The 14,434-nt window shown below is 48.9% G+C and overlaps 1 protein-coding gene across 2 annotated transcripts in view; it reads left to right on the top strand.

The window, feature by feature from the left end:
- FARP2 (FERM, ARH/RhoGEF and pleckstrin domain protein 2) overlaps positions 1-14,434 on the top strand; it is a 100,971-nt gene that overhangs the window by 31,951 nt on the left and 54,586 nt on the right. The window contains exons 1-2 of one of the 2 annotated variants that reach the window (XM_069583200.1): positions 9,133-9,413; positions 12,247-12,351. Coding sequence is in view for 1 of the 2 variants with exons in the window: in XM_069583198.1 (XP_069439299.1) it covers positions 12,247-12,351 (105 nt within the window). In the remaining variant the exon portion in view is untranslated. Of the gene's footprint in view, positions 1-9,132; positions 9,414-12,246; positions 12,352-14,434 lie in introns of those variants that run through there. The other variant, XM_069583198.1, reaches the window with a different exon arrangement.

Here is a 14,434-nt window from a genome sequence, read left to right as displayed (position 1 = left end):
CATAACAAGGACACAGTGATTTATAACAAAGCACAGTGATCTATTACAAAAGAGAAAATACATTAACTCAAAACGTCTAGTATTACTAACATCAAAAACTACTATATTTCCTTTTCTATATTCCAAATACATTGATTAATATATTCCCAGGTGCCTAAGGATATGGAGGCTTGGCGGCAATCATTGACTCAACAAGAAGAAAAAGCCCTGATCAAGACTCTCAAAATACTCCAAAACTCTCTGTGCTGTTTATGATTGAGAGGTAGTAAACAATCATGTGGCAGGAGTATGGATAATCCTGTCACACAAGCTAGTCTGTCAGCAGAGAGGTTTGACCTGTCCCACCCAGAGCAGGGTATTAGCAGCACTTATTGATACAACAAATGAAAAACCCTTCACCAATATAATTCCTAACCAACCCACTATACTAATAATTTCTAACTCCCCAAAAGAATTTGCCTTTAGTAAGTCTAAAACATCTCGTGCCTCTCAGGTTGGGAGGCTGTAAACAATCACATGTGGCCGGGAGAGCCTATACAGGTGGGCTAGACAACCTTCAGAGGAGTCCCTAAGCTGAAACACTCTTGTCACGCCCAGGAATTTTTATTGCCTTGGAGCTGCACGTTTACTCCTTCTCCGAGAGAAACGGTTATGGGGGAGAGCCCCCCGCAAAGTCAGAGGTGTAGGTGAGAGCATAAAACAGACTCTGGTTTTGGGGTTAGCTGCTCGGGAACAGGGGGTTTCCTGAGGCTTGATCACACCTTTGCGTATGCCAAGCCTCCTTCCTCATGACCTTTGCCGTGGGCGGAGTTCCTCACGCTGGCCCCCGGCAGACAACGTTTTGTCAGAACTCTCCACCTTGACTTGTCCATCTTGGTGGCCCTACAGGTCTTGGCTAATAGTTTAATTGAGTTAAACAAGGCTGTGGTCCATGTGATCAGTTTGATTACTTTTCTGTGATTGTGGTTTTCATTCTATCTGCCCTCTGATGGATAAGGATAAGGGGCTTATGGAAGCTTCCTGATCCCCATGAACAGTATGAAAAGACAAAAAGATAGGACACTGAAAGATGAACTCCCCAGGTCAGTAGGTGCCCAATATGCTACTGGAGAAGTGTGGAGAAATAGCTCCAGAAAGAATGAAGAGACGGAGCCAAAGTGAAAACAACACCCAGCTGTGGATGTGACTGGTGACGGAAGTACAGTCCATTGCTATAAAGAGCAATATTGCATAGGAACCTGGAATGTTAGGTCCATGAATCAAGGCAAATTAGAAGTGGTCAAACAGGAGATGGCAAGAGTAAACATCAATATTTTAGGAGTCAGTGAATTAAAACGGACTGGAATGGGTGAATTTAATTCAGATGACCATTATATCTTGTAGGAAAGAATCCTTTAGAAGAAATGGAGTAGCCCTCATAGTCAATAAAAGAGTCTGAAATGCAGTACTTGAGTACAATCTCAAAATGACAGAATGATCTCTGTTTGTTTCCAAGGCAAGCCATTCAGTTTCACAGTAATCCAAGTGTATGCCCCAACCAGTAACGCTGAAGAAGCCAAAGTTGAGTGGTTCTATGAAGACCTATAAGACCTTCCAGAACTAACAAACACCCAAAAAGGATGTCCTTTTCATCAAAGGGGACATGAATGCAAAAGTAGGAACTCAAGAGATACCTGGAGCAACAGGCAAATTTGGCCTTGTACTACAGAATGAAGCAGGGCAAAGGCTAACAGAGTTTCGTCGAGAGAACACACTGGTCATAGCAAACACCCTCTTCCAACAACACGAGAGACGACTCCACATATGGACATCACCAGATGATCAACACCAAAATCAGATTGATTATATTCTCTGCAGCCAAAGATGGAGAAGCTTTATACAGTCAGCAAAAACAAGATCAGAAGCTGACTGTGGCTCGGATCATGAACTCCTTATTGCCAAATTCAGACTTAAAGAAAGTAGGGAAAACCACTAGACCATTCAGGTATGACCTAAACCAAATCCCTTATGCTTATACAGTGGAAGTGACAAATAGATTCAGGGGATTAGATCTGACAGACAGAGTGCCTGAAGAACTATGGACAGAGGCTCATGACATTGTACAGGAGGCCATGATCAAGACCATCCTCAAGAAAAAGAAGTGCAAAAAGGCAAAATAGTTGTCTGGGGAGGCCTTACAAATAGCTGAGAAAAGAAGAGAAGCTAAAGGCAAAGGAGAAAAGAAAAGATATACCCATTTGAACGCAGAGTTCCAAAGAATAGTAAGGAGAGATAAGAAAGCCTTCCTTAGTGATCAATGCAAAGAAATAGAGGAAAACAGTAAAATGGGAAAGGCTAGGGATCTCTTCCGGAGAAGGCAATGGCACCCCACTCCAGTACTCTTGCCTGGAAAATCCCATGGGCAAAGGAGCCTGGTAGGCTGCAGTCTATGGGGTCACTAAGAGTTGGGCACTACTGAGCAACTTCACTTTCACTTTTCACTTTCATGCATTGGAGAAGGAAATGGCAACACACTCCAGTATTCTTGCCTGGAGAATCCCAGGGACAGAGGAACCTAGTGGGCTGCTGTCTATGGGGTCCCACAGAGTCGGATGTGACTGAAGCGACTTAGCAGCAGTAGCAGCAGCAGAGATCTCTTCAAGAAAGTGAGAGATACCAAGGGAACATTTCATGCAAAGATGGGCTCGAGAAAGGACAGAAATGGTATGGCCCTAACAGAAGCAGAAGATATTAAGAAGAGGTGTCAAGAATACATGGAAGAACTGTACAAAAAAGATCTTCACGACCCAGATAACCACGATGGTGTGGTCACTCACCTAGAGCCAGATATTCTGCAATGTGAAGTCAAGTGGGCCTTAGAAAGCATCACCATGAACGAAGTGGAGGTGAACTAGTGGAGGTGATGGAATTCCGGTTGAGCTCTTTCAAATCCTGAAAGATGATGCTGTGAAAGTGCTGCACTCAATATGCCAGCAAATTTGGAAAACTCAGCAGTGGCCACAGGACTGGAAAAGGTTGGTTTTCATTCCAATCCCAAAGAAAGGCAATGCCAAAGAATATTCCAACTACTGCACAATTGCACTCATCTCTCACGCTAGCAAAGTAATGCTCAAAATTCTCCAGGCCAGGCTTCGATAGTACGTGAACTGTGAACTCCCTGATGTTCAAGCTGGTTTTAGAAAAGGGAGAGGAACCAGAGATCAAATTGCCAACATTCCTTGGATCACCGAAAAAGCAAGAGAGTTCCAGAAAAACATCTGCTGCTGCTGCTGCTAAGTCGCTTCAGTCGTGTCCAACTCTGTGCGACCCCATAGATGGCAGCCCACCAGGCTCCTCCATCCCTGAGATTCTCTAGGCAAGAATACTGGAGTGGGTTGCCATTTCCTTCTCCAGTGCATGAAAGTGAAAAGTCAAAGTGAAGTAGCTCAGTCGTGTCAGACTCTTAGCGACCCCATGGACTGCAGCCTACCAGGCTCCTCCGTCCATGGGATTTTCCAGGCAAGAGTACTGGAGCGGGGTGCCATCGCCTTCTCCAAGAAAAACATCTACTTCTGCTTTATTCATCACACCAAAGCCTTTGACTGTGTGGATCACAATAAATTGTGGAAAATTCTTAAAGAGATGGGAATGCTAGACCACCTTACTTTCCCTGCTTCCTGAGAAATCTGTATGCAGGTCAGGAAGCAACAGTTAGAACTGGACAAGGAACAACAGACTGGTTCCAAATAGGAAAAGGAGGACATCAAGGCTGTATATTATCACCCTTCTTATTTAACTTCTATACAGAGTACATCATGCGAAATGCCAGGCTGAAAGAAGCACAAGCTGGAATCAAGATTGCTGGGAGAAATATCAATAACCTCAGATACGCAGATGACACCACCCTTATGGCAGAAAGTGAAGAGGAAGTAAAGAGCCTGTTGAGGAAAGTGAAAGAGGAGAGTGAAAAAGTTGGCTTAAAGCTCAACATTCAGAAAACAAAGATCATGGCATCTGGTCCCATCACTTCATGGGAAATAGATGGGGAAACAGTGGAAACAGTGTCAGACTTTATTTTGGGGGGCTCCAAAATCACTGCAGGTGGTGACTGCAGCCATGAAATTAAAAGACGCTTACTCCTTGGAAGAAAAGTTATGACCAACCTAGATAGCATATTCAAAAGCAGAGACATTACATTGTTAACAAAGGTCCGTCTAGTCAAGGCTATTGTTTTCCCTGTAGTCATGTATGGATGTGAGAGTTGGACTATAAAGAAAGCTGAACACCGAAGAATTGATGCTTTTGAACTGTGGTGTTGGAGAAGGCTCTTGAGAGTTCCTTGGACCGCAAGGAGATCCAACCAGTTCATCCTAAAGGAAATCACTCCTTGGTGTTCATTGGTAGGACCAATGTTGAAGCTGAAACTCCAATATTTTGGCCACCTGATGTGAAGAGTTGACTCGCTGGAAAAGACCCTGATGTTGGGAAAGATTGAAGGAGGAGGAAAAGGGGACGACAGAGGCCGAGATGGTTAGATGGCATCACCGACTCAATGGACATGAGTTTGGATAAACTCCAGGAGTTGGTGATGGACAGGGAGGCATGCTGCAGTCCATGGTGTTGCAATCAGACACGATTGAGCGACTAAACTGAACTGAAGCTGTTTTCCCAGTTACTTTGTGATTTATTCATTTACAGACATCTGAGTGCCTGTCGTGTGAATAAGTCTACACAGAGAACCCCCTGGTGATGCTTTTATAAATTAAGTATCAGGAACCATCCAGCATTTGTTCCCAAAGAGAGCCTGTTCTGTCGGAAGTCTGCATGTGTGGTGAGTTGTTAATTACTGAGCATGATTCAGAGTACAGTTTCTGCTCTCTGCGAGCCTGTGGTCTAAGGAACCTCTCTGTCCCTCACGTCGAGCACTTGGCGCATTGGTTGTTATAGACTGCAGGGGACCAGCGTGTGCCTGGGTGTCGTCCTGCCCCCAGCGGCGCGTGTCTGCTCAGGTCCAGCCTCCGGGGAGTCCGTTCTAGGTGGAGCGCCACGCTGGACCTGGGCTTCTCAGGTGTGCTGTGTTCTGGGTCACCTTTCTGAAAGGGCCCTTGACTGGAGGAGACTGATCAGGGTAAGGTTTAAGGAAAGGCATTTGGGCCCAGGGCTGGAAGTCGTTCCAGGCAGTGTCCAGCAGTGGAGCCGTGTGCCTCGGGCGCTGTGCGTCCTGAGGCCATCAGGCAGGAGTGATGTCTCAGAGCGTCTCTGGAGGGATCAGTGTAAAAGCTGAAAGGCCACTTTCCCCGAACTCCCAGAGCTGTTTGACGCCTGCTTTCCCTGTGGCGACCTTTGTACTGAGGAGTCACCTACACAGTTGGGCGCGCGGCCCTTGGAGTGCAGCCTGGTGGCCCGACACGTGTGCACGTGCCCCCCTCCCCAGGGAGCCCGCCAGAGGCCCCCTTGTGCCCTTGCAGCCCCCGCAAAGCCACTGCGTCAGTCTTCAGACCACGAAGTGGTTTTGCAGATCCTCAGTCTGCTGCAAGTGAGACCATACAGCGTGGGCGCTGACGCTTTCCGTAATCAGCTGCGCAAAGCCGTGGCTTCTTTTTGCTTCATCGCTGGGTCATATTTCATTGTGTCAACAAGACCACATATTATTTATCCACCCTGTCTGATGTTTCCGTTTTCGCTGTAAATAAAGCTGCTGTGGACATCTGTGCTCACGTCTTCTGTTTGCATTGACAGATGTTTCTGTGGCGTGTGTGCCCGGGGCTGACCGTGCAGTCACAGGCATGTGTGGGGCTTCAATGGAGGCTGTCAGTCACTTTCCCCGAGAGACCTGCAGCCTCACATCCTCAGCCGTGCGTCCCTGCATCCTTGCCGTTCCTGGTGCCGCCGGGCCTCTTGCCTTCAGGGTCCTGGGGGCTCTGGTGTAGCATGGGCTACCCTGGGTTGGTGCAGCTGGTGTTTAGTTGCTCAGTGCTGTCCGACGCTTTGTGACCCCGTGGACTGTAGCCTGCCAGGCTCCTCTGTCCATGGGATTCTCCAGGCAAGAGTACTGGAATGGGTTGCGAGGCCCTCCTCCAGGGGGTCTTCCTGACCGAGGGGTCGCAACTGCATCTCCTGCATTGTCAGGCAGGTTCTTTACCACTGAGCCGCCTGGGAAGCCCCCTTCTCACTGTGTGTTGGCTATGAAATATGTTCTTTGAGAGTGCCTATTCAAATGTCTTTCCCACTTCTCTTTAGATGGACTGTCCACCTTTCCCTTACGATTTGTGGACCTTTGTTGCACTTCTGTGTTGCAAACGTCTTCTAGTTTATCACTTGCCATGTTCTTGCCCTGCCGGTGTCCTGTGATGTGCAGATGCCTGGTTCTCAGGCGGCCCATTCATCCAGCCATTCTTCTGCGGGCCAGCGTCTTGTGTCGCGGGGCTCAACCCTCCAGAGCCAGCGGGCGTTCCTGGCTCGCTGTGCCCTCCGAGGAGAGCCTGCGCCCCCTGCAGTGCGCACACGTGTTTGCAGGCTGCATCTGCATCTATGTCTCCGCGCAGTGGTGCGCGCGCGCTGTTCTGTAGCTGGCTGTGTTCTCACAGTTTAGCTTGGTGGTCCTCTCACTTCCGTGCAGAGAGCGGCTTGGCAGCCCGGCCTGTGCTGCAGTTTTGGGGTGCCCTAATCGTCTGCTGTGAGAAGCACTGTGGTGGCGAGCGTTGTTCCACACACGTAGTTCAGCACCTATGAAGTACTTCTTTTGGGCCCGTTCCGTGTGCCTTGTGGGATCTTAGTCCCCTCCGGGGATGGGCCCGTGCCCCTCAGCAGTGAGGGCGTGGAGTCCCACCCGGGGAGGTCCCGAGAGACCTCCTTGGAGTGGGGGCTTGGAGAGCACTGCAGACATTTCAGTCTTGGTGGCTGGCTGCCCTGTTTGCTCCCCCTGCCCCACGGGGGCCTGGCTCCTCCGCTCCCTGGCGCGGCGCCTGCCCGCTGCCCACGCGTCTGGTGGACGGGAGGCGGGGCTCAGTGCAGCTTCTCTGCGTTTCTCTGACTCTGTCTGAACGCCGCCTAGGTTTCTGCTTTCTGTCAACAGCCTGTCCTTGTGCCCATTTTCTATTTGGATGCAGTTTGCGTGTTTGAGAGAAATTAGCCCTTTGCGATGTGAGCTCTGAAAGTTTCCTGCTCGTCTTTGAAGAAGTCTTTCAACTACGGTTTCCTTGCGTGCAGATGTTTCCGTGTCAGGGTCCAGGCTCTCAGTCCACCTGCGGCGGCTGCTGGCTGCTGCAGTGGTCTTCTCCCACGCAGAGTGCCACGCAGGTCCGCCTCACTGCAGGCCCTCCCTGGGTAGGTGCTTATGTGTTTAGGTATTTTATTCATCTTGAAATTAGTATGTGACATAAGGATGCACCTCTCTTTTTCCAGATGGAAACCCAATAACATTTATGGAATAGTCTGTTTCCTCCCGCTGGTTGATCTGAAACGTCACTGTTACCAGACAGTCGCCTGTTTTATGTATTTGGGTTTATTTCTTCACGTCTCACTGCGTTCCCCTGATTCGTCTGTGTGGACGTGCACCTGATGTTTTCATTACTATGGTTTCTCAACAATTTGACTATCTGCTAAGGCTCATCCTCTCTCACTTTTCTTTTTCAGAATTTTCTTGACCATCCTTGCATCCTAAAGAAAGTAATATATCAGCTGTGGAATGAGCCGACCGTTTCCTTAAAGAACCCTCTTGGTCCTTTTCTTAGGGCTGCCAGGAGTCTGGGGCCGCAGAGGAGGACTCATCTTCCTGCAGGTATCTCTCCAGGAAGGTGGAACTCTGTCTACCTCTGCCCCGATTCTATCTCCTAATCATGTTTTTAAACTTTTCTCCATAAGGCTCTCTTTTATCGGAAGTTTATTCCAAGATGTTGCAGCTTTTTCATCGCTGTTCCAGACACGGCTGTCTCTTCGTCTCTGTCCTGAAAAGGCCACTGATGTCTGTACAGTGATTGCCTCATCTCGTACCCAAATCCCATTTTTTTTGCAGCGCCTTTCTAGTCAGTGTTGAGCCGTGAAGCTTGTAGGGCTGACGTCACAGGACCTTGGCCTGGAAGGCCTGCGTCTGTGTTCTCTGTGAACTGTATCTTCAGGGAGGTCACTTTGAGTTCACTTTTCTGTCCTGACAAAGTGTTCATTCCGTGGTTCTCCGTGAGCATCTCTGCTTATGATGAAGGACAGGTTTCTATTCCTTCAAATAACAGTTCTCATTTCGGAGCCTCAGCACCTCCCGAGCACACAGGGAAAAAATCTGGTGGTTAAATGTGGATGTGTTCCTCTCACCCCACTTACATGTATTATATCCTAACTGCACAAATGACATGCCAAGCTGATGGAATATTTAGACTTTCACATCTAGGACTAGTTAATTGAGGTGAGCGTGGCAGGCACACCCCATCCCCCAATTCTGCTCAGCCCCTTGAGACACAGCACAGCCTCCACGGCTTGTCTCTGCTGTGAGTTGGTGGGGTACGCTGTCTCTGCTCTCTGTTGGTGGGGTGCGCTGTCTCTGTGGTGTGTTGGTAGGCTGAGCTCTCTCTGTGGTGTGTTGGGAGGGTGACCTGTCTCTGCTCTGTGTTGGTGGGGTGCGCTGTCTCTGTGGTGTGTTGGTGGGGTGCGCTGTCTCTGTGGTGAGTTGGTGGGGTGCGGTGTCTCTGTGGTGTGTTGGGAGGGTGACCTGTCTCTGTGGTGAGTTGGTGGGGTGCGCTGTCTCTGTGGTGTGTTGGTGGGGTACACTGTCTCTGTGGTGTGTTGGGAGGTGCACTGTCTCTGTGGTGTCTTGGTAGGCTGAGCTGTCTCTGCTCTGCGTTGGTGGGGTGCGCTGTCTCTGTGGTGTGTTGGTAGGCTGAGCTGTCTCTGTGGTGTGTTGGTAGGCTGAGCTGTCTCTGTGGTGTGTTGCTAGGCTGAGCTGTCTCTGTGGTGTCTTGATAGGGTGAGCTGTCTGTGGTGTGTTGGTAGGCTGAGCTGTCTCTGTGGTGTGTTGGTAGGCTGAGCTGTCTGTGGTGTGTTGGTAGGCTGAGCTGTCTCTGTGGTGTGTTGGTAGGCTGAGCTGTCTGTGGTGTGTTGGTAGGCTGAGCTGTCTCTGGTGTGTTGGTAGGGTGTGTTGTCTCTGTGGTGTCTTGGTAGGCTGAGCTTTCTCTGTGGTGTGTTGGTAGCGTGTGTTTTATGAAAGGGAGTCACAGTGTATAGAGACGGAAGCTCCTTTTCTTGACTGAACTGTTGGCTTGACTCTGTTCCATGATGGTCCATAAGAGTTCCATGTTCTTCTCAGAGGGCTGTGTAACTTAATTATGGACGCGTCCATCAGTTCTCGTCTTAGAGTTCTCTGCCCGTCTGTCCTTGCCTGTTAGCTCTGCAGCTGCTCTGGGTTACCTGCCGAAGGAAGCTGAAGTGGAGCTGCTGGGGCGAAGGTGAGTATGAGGTGTTTTCACGCCGTCCGGGCAGTGAATGTGGTCTCCCCGCAGCCACGCCACTTGCTGGCAGCGTCGTCATAACCTGTTTGATGGTTGCAAAGGCATCCCTCGCCGTTTTCGTTTCCGTATCGCCAGAGGGCTTGAGTTCCTTTGTGTGCCTGAAGCCATGCGTGTTTCTTCACACAGGTCATCAGAGCAGCATGAGACACGAGTTTTTCAGCGTGGTTCAGGATTGTAACTTTGATCAGCATCTTTCTTTTCAGAAAATGTTATTTTTGTTTCATCGAATCTGTCTCTCCTTTGTGCTCTGCTTAGGGGACTCTCCTCACCCGGAGGCCACAGACGCAGCCTCCTCTGTGTTACTCCAGCCTTTGGTCCGCTGGAACTCATCTTTGTGAGCAGAGTAGGGGCTGCCCTCTGGCCGTGTGAGGGGCGGCCAGACACTGCGTTACCGCTGGGGTCCCCAGCAGACGTGGACACGAGACTCATTTTTAGTAAATGTCAGGATCCTTTGATGAAATGTTTACTGAGGCTAAAAATGGTTCCTATAACCTTACAGTTAAATAGATTTAACTAGATTTAAGAGCCTAGATCTGATAGATAGAGTGCCTGATGAACTATGGAATGAGGTTCGTGACACTGTACAGGAGACAGGGAGCAAGACCATCCCCATGGAAAAGAAATGCAAAAAAGCAAAATGGCTGTCTGGAGAGGCCTTACAAATAGCTGTGAAAAGAAGAGAGGTGAAAAGCAAAGGAGAAAAGGAAAAATATAAGCATCTGAATGCAGAGTTCCAAAGAATAGCAAGAAGAGATAAGAAAGCCTTCTTCAGCGATCAATCCAAAGAAACAGAGGAAAAGAACAGAATGGGAAAGACTAGAGACCTCTTCAAGAAAATTAGAGATACCAAGGGAATACTTCATGCAAAATGGGCTCGATAAAGGACAGAAATGGTCTGGACCTAACAGAAGCAGAAGATATTAAGAAGAGGTGGCAAGAATACACCGAAGAACTGTACAAAAAAGATCTTCGTGACCCAGATAATCACGATGGTGTGATCACTAATCTAGAGCCAGACATCTTGGAATGTGAAGTCAAGTGGGCCTTAGAAAGCATCACTACAAACAAAGCTAGTGGAGGTGACGGAATTCCAGTTGAGCTGTTTCAAATCCTGAAAGATGATGCTGTGAAAGTGCTGCACTCAATATGTCAGCAAATTTGGAAATCTCAGCAGTGGCCACAGGACAGGAAAAGGTCAGTTTTCATTCCAATTACAAAGAAAGGCAATGCCAAAGAATGCTTAAACTACCACAAAATTGCACTCATCTCACACGCTAGTAAAGTAATGCTCAAAATTCTCCAAGCCAGGCTTCAACAATATGTGAACCATGAACTTCTTGATGTTCAAGCTGGTTTTAGAAAAGGCAGAGGAACCAGAGATCAAATTGCCAACATCCTCTGGATCATGGAAAAAGCAAGAGAGTTCCAGAAAAACATCTATTTCTGCTTTATTGACTATGCCAAAGCCTTTGACTGTGTGGATCACAATAAACTGTGGAAAATTCTGAAAGAGATGGGAATACCAGACCACCTGACCTGCCTCTTGAGAAATCTGCATGCAGGTCAGGAAGCAACAGTTAGAACTGGACATGGAACAACAGACTGGTTCCAAATAGGAAAAGGAGTGCGTCAAGGCTGTATATTGTCACCCTGCTTATTTAACTGATATGCAGAGTACATCATGAGAAACGCTGGATTGGAAGAAGCACAAGCTGGAATCAAGATTTCCAGGAGAAATATCAATAACCTCAGATATGCAGATGACACCACCCTTATGGCAGAAAGTGAAGAGGAGCTAAAAAGCCTCTTGATGAAAGTGAAAGTGGAGAGTGAAAAAGTTGGCTTAAAGCTCAACATTCAGAAAACAAATATCATGGCATCTGGTCCCATTACTTCATGGCAAATAGATGGGGAAACAGCGTCAGATTTATTTTGGGGGGCTCCAAAATCACTGCAGATGGTGACTGTAGCCATGAAATTAAAAGACGCTTACTCCTTGGAAGAAAAGTTATGACCAACCTAGATAGCATATTGAAAAGCAGAGACATTACTTTGCCGACTAAGGTCCATCTAGTCAAGGCTATTGTTTTCCCTGTGGTCACGTATGGATGTGACAGTTGGACTGTGAAGAAGGCTGAGCACCAAAGAATTGAAGCTTTTGAACTGTGGTGTTGGAGAAGACTCTTGAGAGTCCCTTGGACTGCAAGGAGATCCAACCAGTCCATTCTGAAGGAGGTCAGCCCTGGGGTTTCTTTGGAAGGAATGATGCTAAAGCTGAAACTCCAGTACTTTGGCCACCTCATGCAAAGAGTTGACTCACTGGAAAAGACTCTGATGCTGAGACTGGGGGCAGGAGGAGAAGGGGACGACAGAAGATGAGATGGCTGGATGGCATCACCGACTCGATGGACGTGAGTCTGAGTGAACTCCAGGAGATGGTGATGGACAGGGAGGCCTGGCGTGCTGCGATTCATGGGGTCGCAAAGAGTCGGACACGACTGAGCGACTGAACTGAACTGAACCTTACAGTTACGAAAGAATGTAACTAAGCGCACTCTGAGAATGTCAGATGGAGGCCTTTTCAGCTTCACTGGACGTCAGTTTCTGGGAAGGGAGAGCCTGTGTCATTTGTTAGCCCTATGACAGTTTGTGAACCTCATCAGAAGGGAGAGGGAAGCAAGAATTCCATGTAGCCAGGTTTTGCCCACGGGGTGGCCCTTGTTGCTGAAGGCCGTGTGACTAACCCTCCTCCCGCTTTCTCCCCTCACAGCCTAAGTGCGATGGCCAGGTGCTACTGACGCGGGTGTGGCAGCGCTTGAATCTGATAGAGTGTGACTACTTCGGCCTGGAGTTTCAGAACGTGCAGTCCTGCTGGGTACGTGCCGTGGTGTGTTTTTGAAAAGAGGCTCTGGATGAGCGGCCGGATGCTGACGGCGGTGCTCCTGGGCCAGTGCCCCGGGACCAGCTGGCACGATGCCAGCAGGGCACACTGTGACCCTCAGACTGCGCCGTCAAAATGCCCTCTGTTCAGCTACAAGGGAACCTCTTCTGCACAAGTTACAAAAGCAAGTAGCACATACCTTCTGCGATGCTCGTTTCAACAGTTGTTCAGTCGCTCAGTCGTGTCCGACTCTCTGCGACCCCATGGAGTGCAGCACGCCAGGCTTCCCTGTCCTTAACCATCTCCTGGAGCGCGCTCAAACTCGTGTCCGCTGAGTCGGTGATGCCATCCCGCCATCTCATCCTCTGTCCTCCTCTTCCCCTCCTGCCTTTAGTCTTTCCCAGCATCAGGGGCTTTTCCAATTCATTGTTTCAAGGGTAGATTTGAGCAAACTGCTCTACTAAACTGGTTATGCTCACTTTACTTAATGGATGAACAGTCAAAGTGTGGAGCTTGAGTGTTTACAGGAACCCAAGTGACCTGCTAGTTCAGAAGCGCGTTGGCGTCGTGGAGCCGTGGCCGCCCCATCACGCAGTGGTCCTCTCGTCAGCTTGCTGTTCACAGAGGCAGTGGGCGCCTGACGTGGGCTTGGACTTAGCAGATACCCCCTACCTACACTCACACCCACACACACCACACACCCTGCACACGTACCACACTCACATCACAAACACACTCACACCACACACCACACACATACCACACAGACATCACACGCACACCACACGCCATACACACACACCACACAGACATCACACGCACACCACACCACACCACACACACACACACACCCCATACTCATACCACACATCACACACACACCCAGACACACCACACACACACCACACACCATCCACACACATACACTCACACCACACCCACACCACACCACACACACACACACCCCATACTCATACCACACATCACACACACACTCAGACACACCACACACACTCACACCACACACCACACCACACACCACATGCCATACACACACACCCCACACTCACACCCCACACTCACACCACATGCCATACACACACACACACCACGCAGACATCACACGCACACACACGCCATATATACACACACCATACTCACACCACACCACACACACACACCACACCACACACACACACCATACTCATACGACTCATCACACACACACTCAGACACACCACACACACACACCACACGCCATACACACACACACCACACACACACCACCCACATACCACACACATACCATACTCATACCACACACACACACTCAGACACACCACACACACACTCTCACACCACACCACACACCACAGACACACACCGTACACCACACACACACTCATACCACACACACACCACACAGACATCACACGCATACCACACACCGTACATGCACACACCACACTCACACCACACACACACAAAAACCACACACATACCATACTCACACCACACATCACACACACACTCAGACACACCACACACACACACCCCTCATACCACACACCATACACACACACACACACCATACACAGACATCACACACACATACCACACAAACATCACACAGACACACCACATCACACCCACACACACCACACACCATGCACACATACCACACTCACACCACACGCCATATACACACACACTACACACACATACCACATTACACACACACACACACCACACACACCACATGCCATGCACACATATCATACACCACACATCACACACACACACACATACACACCATACACACACACACACACACCCCTCCATGCACACACACACGCAGAGCTCTGGGTCCCCTCGGCCCAGCAACAGTGCACCCTGTGCCTGTGGCCGGTGGTTTGCAGCCCTCCCCGTGGGACTTGGTGTCTGTTGTATCAAGATTCGACCTGGGGGGATGTTCCTCCTTTAAATGTTTGTCTTAAATATAAATATTTTTGTATTTTGTAATATACTGATTAAACAGAGAAGTAAGTTAATGAATTTGATATCTTTTCTTAAATTC

Source organism: Ovis canadensis, chromosome 1, assembly GCF_042477335.2.
Source record: "Ovis canadensis isolate MfBH-ARS-UI-01 breed Bighorn chromosome 1, ARS-UI_OviCan_v2, whole genome shotgun sequence".
NCBI classification, from domain to species: Eukaryota; Metazoa; Chordata; class Mammalia; order Artiodactyla; family Bovidae; genus Ovis; species Ovis canadensis.
The sequence above is the reverse complement of the archived record's forward strand: the minus strand, read 5'-3'. Positions and strand labels throughout refer to the sequence as shown.